The sequence below is a fragment of the Pristis pectinata genome, chromosome 4 (genome assembly GCF_009764475.1).
Source record: "Pristis pectinata isolate sPriPec2 chromosome 4, sPriPec2.1.pri, whole genome shotgun sequence".
NCBI lineage: Eukaryota > Metazoa > Chordata > Chondrichthyes > Rhinopristiformes > Pristidae > Pristis > Pristis pectinata.
In genome coordinates, this window is record NC_067408.1 from 34,422,532 (window position 1) to 34,444,514 (window position 21,983).

Consider the following 21,983-nt stretch of genomic DNA (forward strand, 5'->3'; position numbering starts at 1 on the left):
ACAGATGTTGATGCAATATAGTTTTCAGATATTGCATATTTATGTAAAATTTTGAAACAACTATGGTAAATTCCAATATTAGTAAGAATATCTGTTTCAGCTTGCTGAACCTGCTGAAGAAGAACCAAAGAGGAGAGAGCATGGCCTTGTAACAGCAAAGTAATTGAATATATCAGGCTAAATGGACAAGTAAAAAAAATGCCAAACTCCATGATCTGTAAGGAATGTTAACAAAAAATGAATTTCACACTTTGTACATTCTTAGATAAGTAAAAAAAATAAATAGCATGTTTCACTGTACAATTAAGATAAAAATTAATAAAATCTTATTTCCTAAGATGTATTTAAGCATTATAATTAGTATATCTGCACAACTATAAATTGCAACAATGTGGATTACATTGCAGCTTCTCTGATTTTTACTGCCTGTCTTTAATATTAAACATTTTTAAAATACTCTCCATATTATAAAGAATATCTCTTAAACAACATAACCAGCTGTTGACTGTCAAAGATCACAGCCTCATCCCATATTATTCAACTGTTAAATTCTTTTAAAAAAATCAGAAAATTTGAGTACAATATACACCTACTTCTGAAAGTTTTCTCATCAATGACACATCATGATGTTATGTTGCGATGCATTGATTTATACAATAAGTCTGTGAATGTTTCAAAAGCACCTCAGAGCATCCTTTCTTCATGAGAAATGCAAAAGCAATACTTTCTCATGGAAATAGTCCTCCTTACAGTTTGGTGTGAAATATTGCACAGATGGCTGTTCATTACCTCCAGGGCTACTATTTCTTAAATGGACAACCTACAATGTTTTAAACTTCATGTATTATGATGTGAATAGCTAATTCCAGTTGTACAAAATAGATATTTCAGTCAAAGGAAAGTGAAATTTGAACAGGCAGAAAGTGTTTCCCCTGCACTTGACTTGGTAGAACAGGATGTACAGAAGCACAGGAAAGCCGCCAGGGCCATTGGATGGCACTGACAAGTCTGCATTGCCTAGTAAGTCAGACTTCAGCCTCTGCGGGGAAACAATTAAAAAGCTGTGCTTCCAGCTTTGGGTAATCAATAGGATGAGACATGTACCATATGAATACATCACTAACCCACTCAAACTTCCTCCCAGGATTCTTGTCATCCACACGGAATGGGTTATTGTGCACTCTTTTGTTCTTCCTTCCAGCTTTGGGAGCACATAGAAAAAATACTGACTGTACATATAATCACTGGAGAATCTACTTCAGGCATCTGGGGAAATAACATGGTCCTTGTAAGGAAGAACAAAAGAGTGCAGAATAACCCATTCCATGTGGATGACAAGGATCCTGGGAGGAAGTTTGAGTGGGTTAGTGATGTATTCATATGGTACATGTCTCATCCTATTGATTACCCACCAGCAGAAAGACAGATCTAGCTAAAAAGGGAGGAATCTAAAATATTCCAAGCAAATCATACAAATTCACCCATGCAAAATCCCAACTGCGATGAGTTCTTTTTGGTGTATTTTGCAAATTAAAAGCAGTATGTTTTACATATTGGAAAGGTTCATGCTTGCTTTATCAGTAATTAGAAAGTTACAAAGCAGTGCAATAAATATTGATGCATCATAAATGATGATTCATAGTGGCATCAATCACACTTAGTGCAACACCTGCAAAATTCCACGTACACATACAGAATCACACCATTCTGCAGATTATGGCAAATTTCTGAAGCAAAATTTTAACGTGTGATTGTTTTGACACAAGTTTTTTTAAAAACATTATACATTGTAACGTTACATGTGTTTTCAAAGATAAACAACAAATATGAAAACTGGAAAACATTTCCTTTCAAATAAATGTAATCATTAGGGAAGGTGAGTCTCCACTCTGCAGCCGGAGGTTGGAATTGGAGTGCATCAATGTGGTGGAAGACTTTCCCACCACAGCTTGCATCACCAGGCATTTTTCCAACTTTGGAATAATTTGCAGGTTTCAAATTTCCTCGGGTCATGATCCGAGAAGGGTGCTCATCTTGCCAGAGCAGCACAGTGGGATCATTCATGTCACGAGCTCTGGGAGTCCTTCTGACTGTAGATGCAGCTCTCACCACCTCACTAATCACTGTATAAACCAGTATCACTGTGCTCACCATAGGAAGTAGCAATAACTTTCAAGGATGACTATCACACCAAAGGCATCAGTTCAGTGGGAGGACACAAACACTACTTTGGGCACATCTCAAACCTCACCTGCTATGGGATTACTTGAAATATCAGCAACCTCCTCAGCCAGGACCCTCCTGTCCTGGTCTTTGTCCTGTCACACTCCCGAGTAAAACATTGTTTTTAAATCTCTTTCTATTTGGAATCCAGTTTGATTTCCTGACGTGGGCGCCTTCAGTGATAAAAGAATCTAACCAAAGGTAAAGCTCCCCTCCTAGAAGACCTTGAAGTAGACAATGATCCTTCCTCTAACAACGCAAGCAGGAAATGCAGTATGTGGCACAACCCCAAGCAACCAACTCTCCTATGGAGTTAACAGGTGGACTGAAGATCACCTGAAGAATTTCAGGTCACTTAGTAATTTGCTCTTTGAAACACTGATTAGGTTGGGAGTTGGGTACACCATGTCCTTTTGCAATACAGTATCATTGTTTGTTAGATGCTTCAATTTCTCAAATTCTGATTGAGCGCTCCCTGTAAACCCATCAATCTATTTGAGCGATGAGCCCGCCGAGATCTGCAGCACCATAGGAGGGAATCTAATTTGATAGTGGAAGGTTGCAGACATCTCTCCTGTTGCACTTCAATAACCATTCAATCAATCCCAACTGGTCACTAGCTGCTGCTTTTGAATCAGAAGAACATCTAAAAAGAATAGTTTTTAAAATTTTCCATTTCATCTGGGTCTATCATATTTCTATGATTTGCACCAACATACAGAGAAATACAACCCTTTCTCAATAAACTCAACCATATCAACAGGAGGAATCACTCAAGACTTACTTTATTGATTTGGGGACATGTTTTGCCAAAACTATCAGTACTACAATATGGGATTTCAGATGGGTAACTTTTACAGGCTCAACTTAAGTGTGTTTTTCAACACTGTGCTTCTGGTGAGTAGGAGTTGCCACCAACACTAAATACCTTGAAAATGAATGGTTAGTAAATGATGTGAATGTGAATATAAAATACACACTCCTGGCAAACAAACTTACTAAGGGAAACTGTAAAACTAAAAAATCACCTGCATAGTTCTAAACTGTCTTTTCTATCACCCAGCCAATAATTAGATGCCCATTAAAAGTATTCCATTTCCCTAAATTTTAACCTTTACTTTCTTAAGTTTCAACCATTCACCATTGTGAATAATTTATCAGGATTAACTTCATTAATTCCCTTCAGAATCATGAAAACTTCAATTAAATCAGCTCTAAGTTTCCTCATTAAAACATTAGTTCACTAAGGAACTTTCAAATTGACCTAAGACAATATCATAAGAAAAAAAAGTCAAGCTAATAAAACGGGGAGCTTGGTTAGAAAAACATGGCAGACTGCATTGCACGGTCCCATTCATTTGAACAGGGTCATCAATCTTGATTGAGAAGAGTTTAGATTTTTTTTTATGGCTTTACTTTATTGAGTGGACCACATTGTGCTTGACTTGGCTTGAGGCTCATGCTCATCTCCTGCAGTGCCGCTAACCTCTTCCAGCCCAGCAGGTCCAATCAAGCTCAAGGCCTCACTGCTGTGGCCATACTGCAAGGCATGGAAGTCCTCGAGTGCCAACTTACCAAATAGAAGCAGATGTGGATTCCTTGTAACTGCTCCGTCATTTTATAAAATCATGGTTGATCATTTACCACAGTGCCACTTTTTTGCACTAACTCTAAATCCCTCAATTAATTAACATCCAAAAGTTGATCCATTTCTACTTGAATATACCCAGTAACTGAGCCTCCAGGTTCCAAAGATTCAGTATCCTCTGGGTGAAGAAATTTCTCCTGTTCTCTGTACTGAAATATGGAATACTTATTTTGAGAGTATGACCCCTCGTTCTAGACACCCCAGAGGAAACATCAACTCTGCATCTGTTCTGATAAGCTCTGTAAGAATTTTACACGCTTCACTGAGATAAACAGACACACTTAGAAACAGTTTAAACAGTTTTAAATAATTAAAAATAATTATAAATTTATTTAGGAACACAGTTAAATGCACTCTGTGCACCTCACTGCAAAGCACAAGGGAGGAAATCAGGAGCACACTGACCCCAATGGCAGTTCTCATCCAATCTGTCGGAAAAAGGTAGAAGCATTTCAGTCAAACCTTAATGTTTTCAATTAATGTATATCATTTAAATGTGTTTTAAGTCAATTTATTTTATTAATAATTATTTAATCCTTTCAAATTGTTTGTAAAAGCCTCTGATCACTCAAATGTGCACAGATGTCCAGGGGGAAAGTGTGACATACAAATAGACGATTGCAATAGAATTTCAGGAAGTATTACACCATACCACTGAAATTGAATCAGAGGTCAAAACGTAGTCTGTGCAACTGAATTTCTCGTGCCTTATGTTCACTCATAAAAGCTATGATGGTGCAAAGTTTTCAAAACTAATAGTGTGGAAAATGATCCACTATTAAATGTACTAGTTATGTAAACTGGTAATCTTCATATGTTGACATTTGATCCAATTGATTTCGACAGAACTTGGTTCCAGAGGCAGAGTCCAAGGGATGTATGTTACTACATCATGCATTTAGCATCAATAAAAGTGAATAAATTTCCACCATATTGTGTTTCACAATGAATCTATATTCATGGCAAAATAAAAATCATTTTAATTTATGGTAAATTACTTTGCAGAGGTAAGGGGTTAGAAATTCTATTGTGTAATACAACAGTTTTATATGCCAAGTAAATGAAGTTCATCTAAAATTAGATTTCCAAACAAGCTTGAGCACCGTGATTACCAGATACACTTCATTAAATTCAGTCACTGTATTTGACACTCTCACACAAAGATTACCATGGAGAGTTCAGTGCCTTCAACTGGCATTCATGATTAATCTAACTCTCATGATTTTCTGCAGCAAATATGTCATATGTGAACAATGCAGGTTTTGACAGAAGGGACACATACTTAGTAAAGAAGTCTATTCCAATAGTAAGTAAAATACCTAAATGTATCTGGAAAGCATCTGGGAAGTCTGACAGTGAAGGGTCCCCCAGCATGGCTATTCTTCCTTTGGGTAAATTTAATCACCTTGCACCTCCTTATCATTGAACTAAGGCCTTGCTTTGTAAAGTCCAAGTAGTAGCTGATATACAATGGCAAACCCATGTTAAAATAAGTCATGCAAGGGCATCTTCCACTCCCAGTACTGAAGAGGAAGCAATTTATCCTCAACCTTGCAGGTTTTTATAAGAAGGTAGCGCATGCAGCCTTCTTTCTCGAGTTCCTGGAGGGCCTTCAAACACTGACATCCCAGCTTCACATGTCTACCTCCAACGATTGATGTCACATTGGCTGTTGGTGGAACATGGTGTGTGTTTCCATCCACACCCTTTGCTTGTGTGAAAGCCATTTCCATGTACTACCACCAGGGATGATAGGGATAGTAACAATTGCCAGCAGAGAATCACATAATGTATGGTATGTCAGCACATCTTTCTTTTGTACATGATAGATATTAGAATTAACCATTAGGGCAGACAAAACATTGAGGTTGGCACATTAATGTCATAGTAGTACAAGTACAGACGGGTAGCAATTAACAGTTGAGGGCCCACTATGGAGCACCCATTCTCACATGGTGTGGAATTTCCAGGCTCTGGTTTCTAACCAGCATTCATGACCTGTTTCTAAATCAGAATTTTGATTTGCCCCATTTATTCATTTTCCAGGATCTGGGCGAAGCTGGTCAGGCCAGCATTTGTTGCTCATCCCTAACTGCCCTTGAAAAGGTGGCGGTGAAGCATCATTTTGAACTACTTCAGTCCTTCTCATGAAGGTACTCAAACAGTGCTGTTAGTTAGGGAGTTCCAGGACTTTGACCCAATGACAATGAAGGAATGCTTGGTGATATATTTCCTCGGCAGGATTGTGTGGAACTCAGAGGGGAAGTCTGTTGCTGCTGGTCTTTCAGGTGCTGACGTCCTTTTTGGTGGTAAAAATTGCCAGTTTGCTGGGTGCTGTCAGAATAGTTGCACCTTGTAACAACAATACATTTTGTAGATGGTATGCAAGGCAGTCATTGTGCATCGGTGGCAGGAATGAGTATTTAGAGTGGTGGATGAGGTACCAATCAAGTGTCCTAGATGGTTTCTAACCTCTTGAGAGTTGCTGGAGCTGCACTCATCCAAAAGAGGGGTAAGTATTCCATCATTTGCTTGACCTGTGCCTTGTGGATGGTAGAAAAGGCTTTGTGGTGTCAGAATCAAGTCACTCCCCACAGGGCATCAAGTTTCTGACCTGCTCTAATAATCTCATATTTACAAGGCTGGTCCAGTTGAGATACCAGTGTTTCAACTGTTTTGGAATACCTTGGCCAGAGACACAGCTCATTCTGGCTCACCATTTTTCAGCACTGCTGCTGGGATGCTGCCTGTCACATAACTGTTTCTCAGTGTCATGTGGAGGGAATCAAGTTGGCAGGATTCTGCCTTCTGTGATGCTGGGGGTCTCAAAAGTAGGCCAAGATGGATCACTTATTTGCCACTTCTGACTGCACATGGTCATGAAAACAATCCACAGGGAAACTAATTTAGGGAAGCAGGACATATGGATGAGGGGATTTGGAGGAAACATCAACCATAACAGCCAGGACACTGCCAGAAAACATCAACGGTCATCTTTATAACAGCCAAGATTTCTCTATGTAACTGACTGCAACTTTTTCCATACAAAAGTGAAGTCTCCACATTGCAGTCGGGTGTTTTGCAACAGTGCCCAGATGCGAACTTCCCATGGAGACCAGCAAGGGTGCATAAAGTGCAGAGATTTCCCAGTCCTTATGGTGGAGAATCTGCTTAAACAACTTGTGGCAGTTTGGACTTGGCACAGGGAGATCTTATCCATCAATTCCAATAGAGAAGAATAGCTGAGAGAGTTAATATTTTTGCTCCTTTTCCCCTCCACATGTTTGGGTTTATTTAGATGTTTTAAGTGGTTTGTTTCTTTATTTTTTTATGGCTTTGATCCAATTTTAATTTTTTAAAAATATTTTCAAATATCAGAAATATTCAGTATTTGTGACAGACAACTAAACCAGGAAGTGTGACTTGGCAGTCTAAAGTTTTTTTGACAGAAGTTTTGTAGGTGAATCTTGTTCTGGGCTCATTACATGATGGCTTTACATCTGAAGCCACCATGCATCAGATTGGCTTCTCTCCATAGATTTCTGTTGGTAAGTGTGAAGTTTTTTTTGTAGCACAATAATGAGCTTGAGCCAATAAACAGTGTTTTGTTATAAACATTGAAAAGGAAAGAGAACTGTCAAAGATTAAGAATTTTGATGGGTTAAATCCTATTTTAATTACAAAGAAATTAAACTAACTGAAAGAGATTGGATTACACCATTGGCAAATGAAACAGGGCACAGTGAGGTATGTTCAAAACTGTGGTGATTAGCATTCAAACCAGACACATTCCCAATAAATGTAAATAATTTAAGGAGGCATTATTACAAATGCAAAATTAAAATGAAAGAAAATCAAAATAAGAAAAAATTAGAAAGGGATGCGTGAAAAATAGACTTGACAAATGTACACGAAAATTGTAAAGGATATTTTAAAATCCTTGAACATCAATTTCTCTTCACTGATTAAATAGTAAACTATGTTATCAACCATTACAAATATGTCCTTTGCTGTGTCCAAGAAGTGAAGGTGTAAATTATATCCATAAATATTTTCGATACTGATGTAGAGAGATAATTAGATATGAAATGGGGAATTCTTATAATGGAAGAAAAATGGCAACTGAGTAATTTCTCATGGTCTTCCTACGAGACTAATGACTACAGTTCAAAAGTAATTGTTTGTTATTTAAGTATTTTGCTACATTGTGAGAAGGTGAAAGGAATTACATAAAATACAATCTTTTCTAGAAGTTTGCTGCCTGGATTTAGCATTTGCAACACAACATCAACATTTGCTGACTATACACAAATAGGAAATATGCTTAACTGTAAAAATATTAAATCATTTCAGAGTTATTTATACAGTTTAATAATTGAGCAGAAAGACTTTAGATAATATTTTCTGCAGAGACTATTTAGTAAGAAGCATAGAGAAAGGACACACAAGGTATGGTTAATGTTTTAGTTTTAAATAAATGTACAGGAGCAGATCCTTAGAAACACAACTGTGAGAGTATTCAATAGGGACATGGAAAATGAAAATGGAGCTAATGCCAAAAAGAAAAGCAGTCTCTACAGAGGATCTGAGTCCTGCGAACAGAGTAAATAATGAGATTAAGGAATCATTAATGAGCAACACAAGGAGGGTCTGAACTTGAAGTTGGAATATTAAAGTGTCAAATCAAACATTAGAGAGAACTATTAGATTAAAAAGAAAAAGTAAGAAATATTACTTTGGCTTTTAAGTACCCAACAATAATTAAAATCTGATGGAATGAGACTCTTTACTCATTAAAGTCAATTTTCATAACCTAAAAGGCTGTTTATTAATTACATCTTCACGTCATGTTTAAAGATACTGGATTCGACTAGTCGCCAGCTACTTTGTTCCTGGTGAGTTAGGTAGATATAAATCAAGTAAATACAGCAACTTCATACCATTAAATCTGCATCAATGGTGAACTTCTCAGCAAGATGCTATTCTTGTATAGCTTCCAAAGGTGTAGGAAATCTTGGTTAGCAAATTGCTGATTTATGCAAATAATTGTGGACATTCTGTCACTGAAACTGTCCAATTTACTTGTTAAAAATGTTGAGCGCTGTTGTTAGCACCATTATTTCCATTGCAATACTCAGCCCACTACATTCTGTTTTCACAGCCATATTTTAGAATGACAAATAAATGAAGGTGGTCTTTAAAATGAGTGGTTTGGTGTGCTCATTGTATACTGGTTCCAGAAATTTCATTGATATAAAGACAATTCATATTTTCCTTTGAAATAAATAAAATATAAATAAACCATTTGGACAGAGAAAGAATTGAGGTTGGCAAACTCGAGCATTTTAAGGTCATAGCAGTACAAGTATGGATAGTGGTAGCAATGAATATTTTGTGGTACCCTGCCAAAGTACCCTTGAATAACTGAAAACATTTCAGAATTAGTTACAGTGGTCAATATAGTTTAATATTCAGCAAGTTACTTTTACAACCCTGAAATTTAAAGCACACACTTCATTATTTTACAATCCAATGATTTATTTCCAAATACAATGTATTATTTAGTAATTAGAAGGTATTGATTTTTGATATTTTAACTATGAATGACTTTAGTTTAAGTTTAACAAGTTAGGTGCATTGTTCATTCTCTCAAATTTCCTTTTCAGTAAAACACTTGTATGGCTGGAAGCATAAATGCAATTAAACAGATCCAGTCAAAAATTGATGAACATAAATTACTTTCGAAACCTGGTGTTTCAAATAATGAGGCAGTTCTTTATTAATTTGTTCTATAATATTTTATATTAACTACATTAATAATACATGACAGTATCAGCAACATAACAAGACCTTCAAGTCGATGTGGACAAGATATTTAAAATCCATTCTCCATATTCATCCATATTAATGAGAATAATCTTAAACGTGCTTAGCCAATTAATGTGCAGATCTGTCCATTAAAAAGTAGCAGATTAAAAATAGTTCAAATAAAATTATGTTGATACAATTTATGTCAAAATAAGCTATTGAAACAATGGGATGAATTGGCTGCTGATTCTGCTGATAGCATTCATTTGTAGGTTAAATATTTAATACATGACATTACTAACCCATTATCTTGATATTTTTCATTTCTATCCTGTTAACGTATGCCACTGCAGTCCCTCACCCTCACGACTAAATACACATAATCAATGTGCTCTGTGTTTGTAGCCAGAAATCTACTTTTTTTCACCCCTGAGCTATATCTGATCCTGTTCAATTTTTCTTAGTTATAGCTTTACCCAAGATCCAATGCATTGCAATCATTGAATAACAAACTTATGATTCAATGGAGCTTTTTCATCTTTTATCAACATAAATAATTCTTAAAGCAAAATAAGATCCTTATAAAACCTATTGTAATTGCACGATGTAATCTTCATTGAAAAAGGCTAATTTTTAATTCTGGTTTGTTGTGAATTCAAGAAATAACAAAATTACAGATCTCAATAGAAATTAATTGCATACTGATTAAATAAAAACTGACTCTTAACATAAAAGGTAGTCAGTAATAATTGGCATTGATTTGTCTCACATTTATATTGTCCCGTACACTTCTTGCTGGAATAAAATGTACATTTTTATTTTCATTTTGTTTATATAAAGAAAGTTGCCTAGTCAAAATCCTGCTTTCTAATTTGAAATTATGAACGGAGACTCAATAGAACAAAAAAAATCATAAACAAAACCCAATTCTGAAGTTACAGATCTTAATTGATTACCAGTACCCCAGAATCGGCACTGAGTATTATCAGGTGGCAGGGAGCGTCAAGGAGGAATGAATCTGCTTCCTTAAAGCTACTTTTATTATATGCATATAAGGGAGCTCAAGATCTCTTGGACAAGTGTTTCAGTAACTTAAGAGTCATCTCAGATCTCTAACTCCAGAGGTCTCAACACAGCTACTAATGCCCCAATATGGATGATGGGCTGAATCACCTGTCAACAATCTTTAAAAGGTGACTTTGAGCTTCTGCAGCAAATTAACAAGTGAGAATTATTTAGAAAATCTTAGCACATTTGGAAAATCATGAGACAATCAACCAGAATCAATACGGTTTTAGGAAAGGGAAATTATGTTTAATAACTTTACTAGTCTCCTGAGGATGTATTAAACGGGGTGGATACAGGGAACAATATTCTTTGAATACTACAGGAACTACACAGAAACAGACCATTTTAGATATGGTCAAGTGTATTAACGTAGGATTGATAATGGATACTGTGGTCAAGGATTCTCTAGTGAGTAACAATCACAACCTGGTAGAATTCCAAATATAGTTTGAGGGCCAAGACCTCAGGTCCAAAACCCATGTCTTCAATTTAAATAAGGGCAATTAAAAAAACAAAAGATGTCTAGACAGGTTTGGAAAATAGGCTAAGGTCAGTAGATGAGCATCAACAGATATTTAAGCAGTTATTTCATAATGATCAACAGATAATTATTTCAATCAAATGGAGAAACTCAATGAGAAAGGTGAATCACCTACAGTTAATAAAAGAAGCCAATAAAATATTAAATCCAAAACTAGGTCATACAAAGTGGCAAAAGCTGGTGGTAGACCAGAGGATTGAGAATTTTTCAGTAATCAGCAGAGGACTAAAGATCTAAAGAGACAGAGAACTGATTATGAGAGTAAAACTGGCAAGTAACATCAATCAAACAGCAAGAGCTTCTGTGGACATACACAAAGGAAGAAGGTAGCTATGTGGGAGCCCTGGAGAGTGAAACTGAGGAGTTGGTAACAGGAATCAAGCAAATAGTGATAATTTAAACCAATACTTTGCATTATTTTTCCCCACAGTAGAGCACACTGCAAATGTTCCAAGAAGAACAGATGGGGTTTCAAATAGGAGAGAAGAAATTGTATCAATCCCTAACGTAAGGGAGAAGATATCAGAAAAAACAAAGGGACTAAAGGCAGAGAAGTTGCCCAAACCCAGAAGTTTGTATCCAAGACTTAAAGGAAGTGACAGCAAACGTGGTAAAATCAGAGGTTGGTTTCTCAAAACTCACGGAATACCAGGAGGGTATCAGTGGATTGGAAAACTGCAAATGCAATGCCCTTGTTCAAGAGAGGAGAGAACCAAAAAGTAGGAAACTACATGCCAGTTAACTTAACATTTGTTGTCTATTATATACTGGCATCCATAAATCAAGGAAGAAATAGCTAGTCATTTAGAAAAGCTTAATACCTTCAAACCAAGCCAGCATGGTTTTATGAAAGGGAAATTACATCTGTTAATTTTTTTGTAGAACCTTGAGGATACAACAAGCCATCTCAGTAGAGGGAAAACCTTAGACAGTGTGTTTGGATTTCCAAAAGGCATTTATAACGTGCCACATAAAAGACTGTTGCACAAGAGCTCAAGGTATTGGCGTGGTATGTTAACATGGGCTGAAGACCGGTTATCACAAAGAACACAGAGTTGGAAATAAACGGCTCTTTTTCAGACTGGAAAGATGTCATCAGTGGAGTACCACAAGGATCAGTGTGTGGTCCTCAATTATTTACTATCTAGAGTATTGATTTGGAGGAGGGGGCAGAGTGCAGGTTATCCAAGTTTGCTGACTGTACCAAATTCATGATGAGGATATTTGGGTTCTGCAACTGGGTATAGATAGATTGAGTGAGAGGGCAAAAATGTGGCAAATGGTGTTTAATGTAGGAAAGTGTGAGGTCATGCACTTTGCTAAATGGTATCAAAAGGCAGACTATTATCTAAATGGAGTGCAGAGGGATCTAGATGTTCTTGTGCATGAAATAAAGTTATCATGCATGTACAGCAAGCAATTCAGAAGACAAGTGGCATATTGGCCTTTATTATTTGTGGGTTGGAGTTTAAAAATGAGACTGACTTGACTCTTTAGATACCTCAGATGGAAAGACCATCTTCTCTCCATGTATTCTGTCAATTCCCATAAGAATGTTGTATCTCAATGAGATCACTGCCCATTATACTATAAGCACATACAAAATCAAATGGGTTTTCATTTTAATAGCGAGGTGGGAGTGCGTTCAGGACCGGTGGGGTACAAACAGGAGGAACATAGCCAAGGGATTCTCAGCTTCTGCTGGTTTAAGTGCCAGGCCTCATTTCAATATTCAAATTAGATATGGATCATTCTCATTGGGGGTGTGGGGAAAGACTTTTAAAATATCAGTTTAGTCATGAGATGTCTTAAATTTATAATGGGTTTGAAAACATTTCCAAATGGGTAAAAGAGGGTAAAAGAGAATGAGAATAAGAAGTTAAGAAAGAGGAGCAGTCATAAATGGTACAATCCATCAAAACTGTTCTTCAGCAAGATCATATTTGAAATGATTGTTGGATTCAACTTCACTTCTATCCAGCCAATTCTCCACTTGTTACTGTTAGGCTGCTTCACTTAATGACTTCCCTGCTCGAGGACTAATTCCTTGATGATGTTTAATGTCATTCTTCTGCCTGCACTTTGCTACAGAGAGCAAATGTTGAATGAAATGAAGTGAAGGTCAGTCATACATTGCCTCATATTTTTCAGTCAGAGTATCAGGATTTACTCATATTTGCTGAGTACACTGGATAGGACATAATGAAATTATGATGCTAATTAATTTAAAATTAACACTGAATTACATGATATTCAGAAAGTCTACAAAAATCTACATCAGGAGCACAGTTTACAGGAGAAAAATGCCCTCAAGTGTCAAAAGCCTTCATTTAGGTGATGTGTGAGCTGTTAACATTCTTACAGACAGACAGATGCATTGAATTGCTTTGGGAATTAATCAGATGCACAGGGGAGTTGCCTCATCTGGATAATTAAATTGATAATTAAGTAATAATGGCAAAAGAATAATCAAAATCACCATTAAATCCAAGGTTAAACTTCCTGTGGTGTGACAGGAATAGTCGGGTGTCAAGAAATATCTGTCAGCTGTGGTAAGCAGACATGTCAAATGTTTGTGAAAGAAGTGAGAATTAAATAGTCCTCTAAGGCACATATTTGGGCTCTTCAAAAGCTAGAAAATAGTCGTCAATCACAAGTGACCAGATGGTCTGTAGGAGTTACAGCGAAAAAAGACAGTTAACATCTATGTTTACAATCTTATCGACTCTGCCATTATAAAACGAAAGAACATGAAAAACGGAGAATAAATTAGTGTGCTATTACTCTGAATTATGTATCTGATTCACCTTTGACGTGTCGACATGTTTTTAAGGGAATACTATGTAGCACCAAAAGTCAGGGAAAAGAAAAGACAGCAAGTGCTATACCCATCAATGGAAGCACAGTATGTTACCTGATGAGCTCAGTGTTCGGAATATTTAATCCAAACTGAATTTCCTTTCTTCCTATGATGCAGTTGGCCATTTGGCCCACTGTAGCCATGAGATTTTATTCTTTTGGCACTTACCTGCCCTACAGAATAATTACAGTGACCAATTACCTTTTTTGGTAGGTGAGAGAAGAATGGAGCACCCGGCAGAAATCCAGGCAGTGACAAGGAGAATTCCGCACAGCAGCCGAGGACAGGATTGAACCCTGATCCCTGCATCTGTGAGGCAGGCAGCATTACCTACTGCACTACTGTCAGCCAGAGATCAGTTTTCAGTCCAGCTAATTTTGAGTAATTATCCTGTTCATTATTAAGTACTTTTATCCATTTCAACAGCAAGGAAATTTTACAATGGAATCACACTGATGCGTTACAAGCAAAAAAAAAATGCTGCGTCTTGCTTTCTCTAGTTAAAAGGATGTGAAGCAACTTAATATTGATAATTTATCTTATCTCTTCCAGTTTTTAAACGTACATGGATTTACTGGCCAGTGCTTTAAGATTTCAATGTCAAGCTGAAACATAATGATGCAAATCTTCCATTGATATCTCAACAGGCCCACAATGGCCCTGTGCCAGTCTAATGTGTTGGATACAGACAACTGACAATCTCCTGGTAATCTCTCTTCATCCCAGAACTCAGCTGGTGACAAACAGCCCTACACAGGTGCAGGTCTTTGAGTCAGCAAGAGGAAGCTTGACTACCTGTCCCTTGTGCAGTTGTAGCCTAGGTACCTCCTGCTGAAAATACATGTACATTTCTGAACACCGTGGTTGGTAGCCATCTGCGTAAATGGAGTAGCAGTGCTCATCTACTTCAAACCATTTTTGTTCTGGTCAGTGACCTCAGAGGAAGCTTTGTAAACAGAAGTCTGTTTGACTACTGGAGTTGAGGGATTACATGTGCTACACAGGACTGTGCAAGGACCAAAGCAAATTTAATTGTTTCCTGTTCAATATCATTCATGAAGCATGAACTTATTTTAATTTACCTGCATCTCTGCATTCCTGCCTTCATCCCTCTCTCTGCCATCTCTCCATTGCTCACCTTCCCACTGTCGTGTCGAACATCCCCCCCCAACCATTCTGTCATCTCCATCTTTAACCTCCCCTCCCCCCCGTTACCCACTCTACTACCTCCACCTTCAAAACCCCCACGCTGCCATCTGCATCATAGCACCACTCCCCCCATCATGCAACTCGACTAATGGCACTGTACCATTAAAGTTCCTCCAGCACTTTTTCTGTGTTGCTCCAGATTCCAGCCTCTACAGAATCTTTTGATGTCACTGTCCCATTCGTGACCTGTTTACTTCCTTGCCACATTCCCAATTCCCAAAACATTCCCAACTCAACCCAGATCTACTCCCAACAACCTACTATTTGGCCCCACTTGTCTCCCGTCCCCCAGGGTCCTGATAATCACTCTCCCATGGCTAGAGTAGCCTTTCTGCATCAAATTTGGATGTTGCAGGAATAACAACACTAGGGAGTTAGCAGAGCAGATGCACACAGCAGGAGGTTGCCATTTCTGCATAGTACTCAATGAAAGGTTCCGAGCAGTAGCACAGAAGCGGTCAAAAGTACAGATGGCAGAGCAGAAATTGTCACACCTGGCTTCAGAGAGCTCCAATGCCATACATTGGGACTTCCAATTGGATATACAGGCAGTGACGCAGCCATGGAGGATCTGGCCCAGTATTACATTGCTCAAGAGTAGCTTTAATTCTATATTATTTACAAAATTCAATGGCTTAGAACACTTCAGCTGAAATAAATGTAAAATGTCTTTCTCCTCTTCCACACTCTCTTTCCTGTATCTCCATGTTAAGTTTGTCATTATTTCCAGGTAATACATATTTTATATGTTATGGATCTTTTTTCTCTGTGAGTTATTAAATGCACCATGTTTCTTCTGCTTCAGAGTCTCATCATCTATTCTGGTGCATTGTCAAATCCTCTGAATGGTTGAAAACCGACTCCAAGAGCATAAAATATTGATAGAGAAATAGTGACTTGTTATATCAAACTCACCTGCCTGTCAATGTCAATGCAGCAAATGTTAAAGTCAGCAGAAGGACACCAACAATTCAGAGCTCCAGGGTAGCACTAATCCATTTCTCACACTGGTACCACTTGCACGTTTCCTAAACTTTTCACAGTCGACCACTGCCCATTGCTGCTCAAATATGCAATGGAAACTCAGCAATACATGTATTAATTTATGAAATTGTTTGCTGTCAGCAGGATCTTTTTGTTTTAAAGAAGGGCAGGAGGATCCTCCAGTAGCGAATCTGATGGACTTCTGTCTTATGTCAAAGGTGCTGGAGAAATTACTATCTAGTCCAATGTAGGGTCATTATTATGTATAACCCAACAGAATCTTTGTGGAAAGCACATCACTGATCTCTGAGTTGTTGACAAAGTCAACAAAGCACCATGGCTAGGTGTAAGTGCATGAAATTAAACTACCTCAAACAACTGAGGCTCTCAAGTAAAGTGACATCAGTCAGTGCTGTGTTGATCAATAAGTACTGTTTCTCCAGCATCAGCTCTTATAATAGTTAGTTCACAATTACAAGACACAGAAATGAAAATGCTGGAAATACTCAACAGCATCTGTGGAGAGAGAAACAGTCAACTTCTCAGGTTACTAACCTCTCATCACGATTTATAAGGATTACTTAAAGACTTGGTCTGCAAACAAAAGGAAACAAAGCCAATACAGGAAAAGGTACCAAGGAATGATTTACAACTCACTTCAAACAAGTTGTGCAAAGAAGGGAGTCCATATATAATCAAGAATAAAAAAGTCAGCCTTTGAGACCATCAGATATCTGGCACAGGAAAAACTTCTCTCCTGAGAATGTGAGCTTATAGTCACAGAAGAATCCACAATCTGTATAAATTGTTGATGAATTATGGACTGTCAATGCCAATAATGACAAATTATTATTATGTATGATCAACACTGGTCTTGTGAGATGTACAGACTGGAGTAATTTGCTGAGGAAGACAGAGATAATTGTGGGAATGCAGGGAATCCTTGAAACAAGGGAGACTCTGGGACTTCCAGGAATTGGGAAGATAACTATTGCTTGAGATCAGTGGACCCACATTATAGGACTGGATTATGTATCCACTGATTCATAAACTAATCCTCAACTTTAATAGGAGGAGGAGGGTTGGTGCATGTGTGTGCCAGGGCATGCGATTCAGGAGGTTCTGACTCCATGTCAGTGAGTGGGTGATAGGAATGGGATGAAAGCCTCCAATGTCTCCCTGGAAATCTGAAAAAAAGCATGAAAATACTGGAAAACTAGCAAGTCAGGCCACAACGTTACAGGTTAACAACCTCTCATCACAATTTATAAGGATACCTTAAATACCAAGTCTAAAAACCTGAAACATTTATTTCTCTTCCCACAGAGGCAACCTGACCTACCAAACATTTTGAGCATTTTCTGTTTTTGTCATGATTCACATTAGCCTTTTGGAGACGGTGTGAAGAAAGAACATTGAGCAGAAAGGCTTTCCAAGGTTTCTCTGTGAAGTAGGAAGGAGCACTGATGCTTCTCTTGCTTTTCAGGGAAACCTGAAGCAAACGATTTTAACAGAAAATGCTGGCAGTATTCAGCAGGTCAGGCGGCTTCCATGCAAAGAAAAACAGTTAACATTTCAGATGCGAGACCCCTGGTCAAACCAGAAGAGAGAGAACAAGTTAGTTTTCAGAAGCAGAGAAGGTGGGAGAGGGGTGGATAGAACAAAGGGAATAGGGCAAAGCCAAATTAGTAAAAGTAACATTGTCAGTGCAATGTGTTATTAATAGCAAGGCTGTGGAACATGTCCAGCAGGCCCAAATGTACCAGTTGAAAGAGAAAAACTGAGCTAAAATGATGACTGGAAGAAGTGGCCAGTTCTAATGCAGAGAGAAAGAAAGAGCAAATTACATAAAGTTGGAGAATTCAAAATTGTGTCCAGACTGTAGTTATTCTAGTGCTTGAGCAGGCATAGGGAGGATGTAACTAACTGCTTTGATTTTAGCTATTCTTCCCACCATCTTTCAAGTTCCAACAGTCAGTGTAGGTTATGGTCCAGACAAAACAACTTAATCACTTTGTCAGAAAGTACACCTTTAATTTCACTTTCACAATTAAGAAGTGCAAACCTACCTGTGACTTTGTCTATGGTTTCTTCTGTTACATGATTCATCTGATGCACCCATTCACCATTGCATTTGAAGTATATCTGTGTGGCTGGTGTTGCTTTGCAGACCAAGGTGACAGGTTTGTTTTTTACAATGTACACATCCTCTGGTTCAACAAGAAAATGAGGCAAAGATTCTGAAGAGGCCACTGGGATGGTTTCGGACTGTGTTTCACTGTATTCTGCATCTGAAGGGGGAAAAGAATTAGAATTTGTAATATTTTTCTGTTCTTGCAAGAAAAGTTGTACTTGAGATGCAGGCTTTACATCAATATTTAACCCAGGAAGATGGTGGTGAAATTGATTTCTGGGTCACTTTGGTGCCAAATTAAGAGTCAATTAATTTGGTGTGGGTTAAGAAAAGACCAGACCATAAAACAACAACTCTTCTTTCCTAAAGATCAACAGTGAACTAATAGAGATTTTATGATCACTTCTACAGATGCCAGTTATCACTGAGAAAATGCTTTGTTCATTCCCATTTCTCTTGAGGTCACTTAAAAAAAAAATCAGCCACACAAATCCATTGCAGAGTTCTATATAGAAAGTCTGTACTATATATTTAATACATTAGTTTACAGAAAACAGTCTAAGCAAAAAACACCAGTGCTCAGGACAACATTGTTCTGTTACGCATTGTTTTTGATAATTAAAATGTAATACTGACTTATACACCCAGCTATAATAACACAAGTCATATATTACATGACCACTGTTTGATGAAATTGACTCACATGAATAATTTATAAATTCATAGTTATACAGCATAGAAACAGGCCCTACAGCCCAACTCATGCATGCCGACTAAGAGGCCTATCAAATCTAATCCCATTTGCCTGAGTTTGAGCCATATCCCCTCAAAACCTTTCCCATCTAAGTACCTGTCCAATTTCTTTTTAAACATTGCAATTGTACCTGCCTTTACCATCTTCTCTAGCAAAAACTGTTTTTTTTTAAATACTGCACAAGTTTCCAGTAACTTTTCTGCATTTATCAGTTTTACACAGGTTTTTCACAAATGAATGCCACCATGCTAATGTGTATAAACAGATTCCAAAAGTGCATGAATATTATACACATTGGCATGCATAATTACCTTTAATGCAAGATGCATTTTTTTTCAGTGAGCCAAGACCAGTGTAAATTACCTTGAAAAAATCTTTGGGCCAGATATAATACTGTTTTTTTGCAATGAACACATTTTGGGAGGTCATTGTAACAAACAATGAATGCAACTGTTGCAATATAACCATTTGTTGCATTTGCAGCATACGTATAGAATAATTTTTGCAGAGGATCTGTAAGATTGTTTTTTGAATATTAGCTTCTGAAGCATTCTTTTTTAATGGATAAACACCATTAAAACAATAAGGGCATTTTTTTTATATACATGCTATATAAAAAAGAGCCTAATTTTAAAACTGTTTAATTGAATTCTTATCATTACTGAACATTTGCTAGAATAAATCTTTATTGACACTAAATTCAGTTGTTTTACAGAGGAAGACCTGTAATTCCAAAAGTATATTTATTAGTTTGCAGTGAAGAATTAATACAGGCTTGAAAATTCCATATAAAAATGTATCAGAATACATACCAGAATAAAGAGCTGACCACATTTCTTGACAGGATTTCAAAAATCCCTTGCATGCTAAAAATAGAGCAATTCAGATCAGTCCGATTCATAAGTACCAGATCATGCTAGATCCAGTCCACTGTCCAGACATGGCACAAGCACCTCCCCCACCCGACCATCACCTTTCCCCATGTGTGATGGGCTCAGTGAGCTTTGCCTACATACCCAACAGATACGCCATGAGGCGGATCAGGAATCCAAGCAACAATAGGCCTCAGACCCTGCTCAGCATGCCCCGACAGCCTTTGACGGATTGCCAGCTGTCAAAGGCTGCAAAAGCTTTATACCAATTTTTAAATGTGTCCAATGGAGACAATTAAAAACTACTAAAAATAGATTTAAGTAAAAAAAATATTTAAAATAAATTTTAATTAAAATCACCTTAAACACTAACAACTAATTACAAAATGAAAATAAAGTAAGTAAAGCTTTTTCCATAAGGTTAGTGATCTTATTCAAATGAATGGGTTGCAGTCCATATGCCAGACACTACTGGCACATAGATAAAGACTCGCCCCTCTCCTAGGGGAGTCAAGACTCTCTTGCTGGATTCAATGGTCAGTTTTGCAATGGAGCAATAGCCAACCTTCAGTAACTCTTAACTTCCCACATTTGGTTGCATGTACTTGGGAGTCTGAGATGAAAATATACAGTATGGAAGTCTGAGAATAAATCCTAATAGCCAATGGCTTCCTGCAAGTAGACCATCTTTTGTCAGTGAGACTCACATCCATAAGGCACCAGTCTTGCTTAATTATACAAACACTTATTAAAGCACCATCTGTCATAACTATCAACTAAAATGTTGTGTAATTTATACTTTTTAGATACATTTTCTCTTTTAAATTTATAATTAAAGAAATAGGTTTCTGGTCAGGGTTATAATAGCATATTTAAAAATTAAACCTTGATTATGAAATATGTTGGAAACGAACAAACTCATAATTATGCACTTTTTTTTATAGCTTGTGTACTGATTAGTAAGATGGGCAGATGTATACCTAGTATGGTACCATTGTATACTTGTAGATTTTGTATTGCTCTGTTAGACTGCTGCAACATGCTATAATGGCTACCTTCTGGTTGCTACCATCAGATTGTGACACATTGATTGCATCAATTCATCAATGTAAAATTCAAGTCCAGAAAAAGAACTCACTGAACCCTTTCCAATATGTTTCATGTATGCATTTAACTGTTAATGAAAAATAAATGTTCTGAGACTGATGGCAGATATATATCACATTCTGTCACTTCAAGAAGCCTGTTTGATTATATTTGACAAGTACTAGGATGGGAAATAAATTAGATGTGTTTCACAAAACAAGGCATACTTTTCCTGCTTCTGAATAGAATTTTTATATCACATTACAGCAAATAATAATGTGTTTAATTTAAATTAAATTGAAGAGTTTGCTGCTTATTGAAGTTACTCAGGGGGATAAAAACAAAATTCACATGAAACAATCATAGTGGATTACAATGACCTCCTGAAATGTGCTCATTATAAAAACAGCATTAAACCCAGACCTAAGATTTTCTCAAGGTTATTTAATTGGTATGGGCTCATAGAGAAAAAAAATGCACACTGCAATACAGGGAATCACACATGCCTTTCCAGAGGCAGCTTATACACATTGGCATGGCTGTTTTCATTGGAAAAAAAAGTTGCATAAAACTGATGAATGCAGAAAAGTTACTGAAAACTCATGCACAGTTTTTAAAAAGGTAATTCTCCTTGTATTTCAACACAAGTTTAGGCTAGAGGAGATAGTAATTATCAATTTCACTGCACTCTCTACTAATCTCACTGTATATCTTAGGAATCATTTTGTCACACTCCTCTGGACTTATGAATAGGCAAAGGTCATCTGGACAACAGAACAGAAGGACAAGCACCAAG

The 21,983-nt window shown here is 37.2% G+C and overlaps 1 protein-coding gene across 1 annotated transcript in view; it reads right to left on the bottom strand.

Moving 5' to 3' along the window:
- Window positions 1–21,983, bottom strand: part of unc5a (unc-5 netrin receptor A) — a 354,681-nt gene that overhangs the window by 131,553 nt on the left and 201,145 nt on the right. Inside the window, exon 2 of the mRNA XM_052013762.1 lies at window positions 18,411–18,632. Coding sequence (XP_051869722.1) covers window positions 18,411–18,632 — 222 coding nt within the window. The remainder of the gene's footprint in view (window positions 1–18,410; window positions 18,633–21,983) is intronic.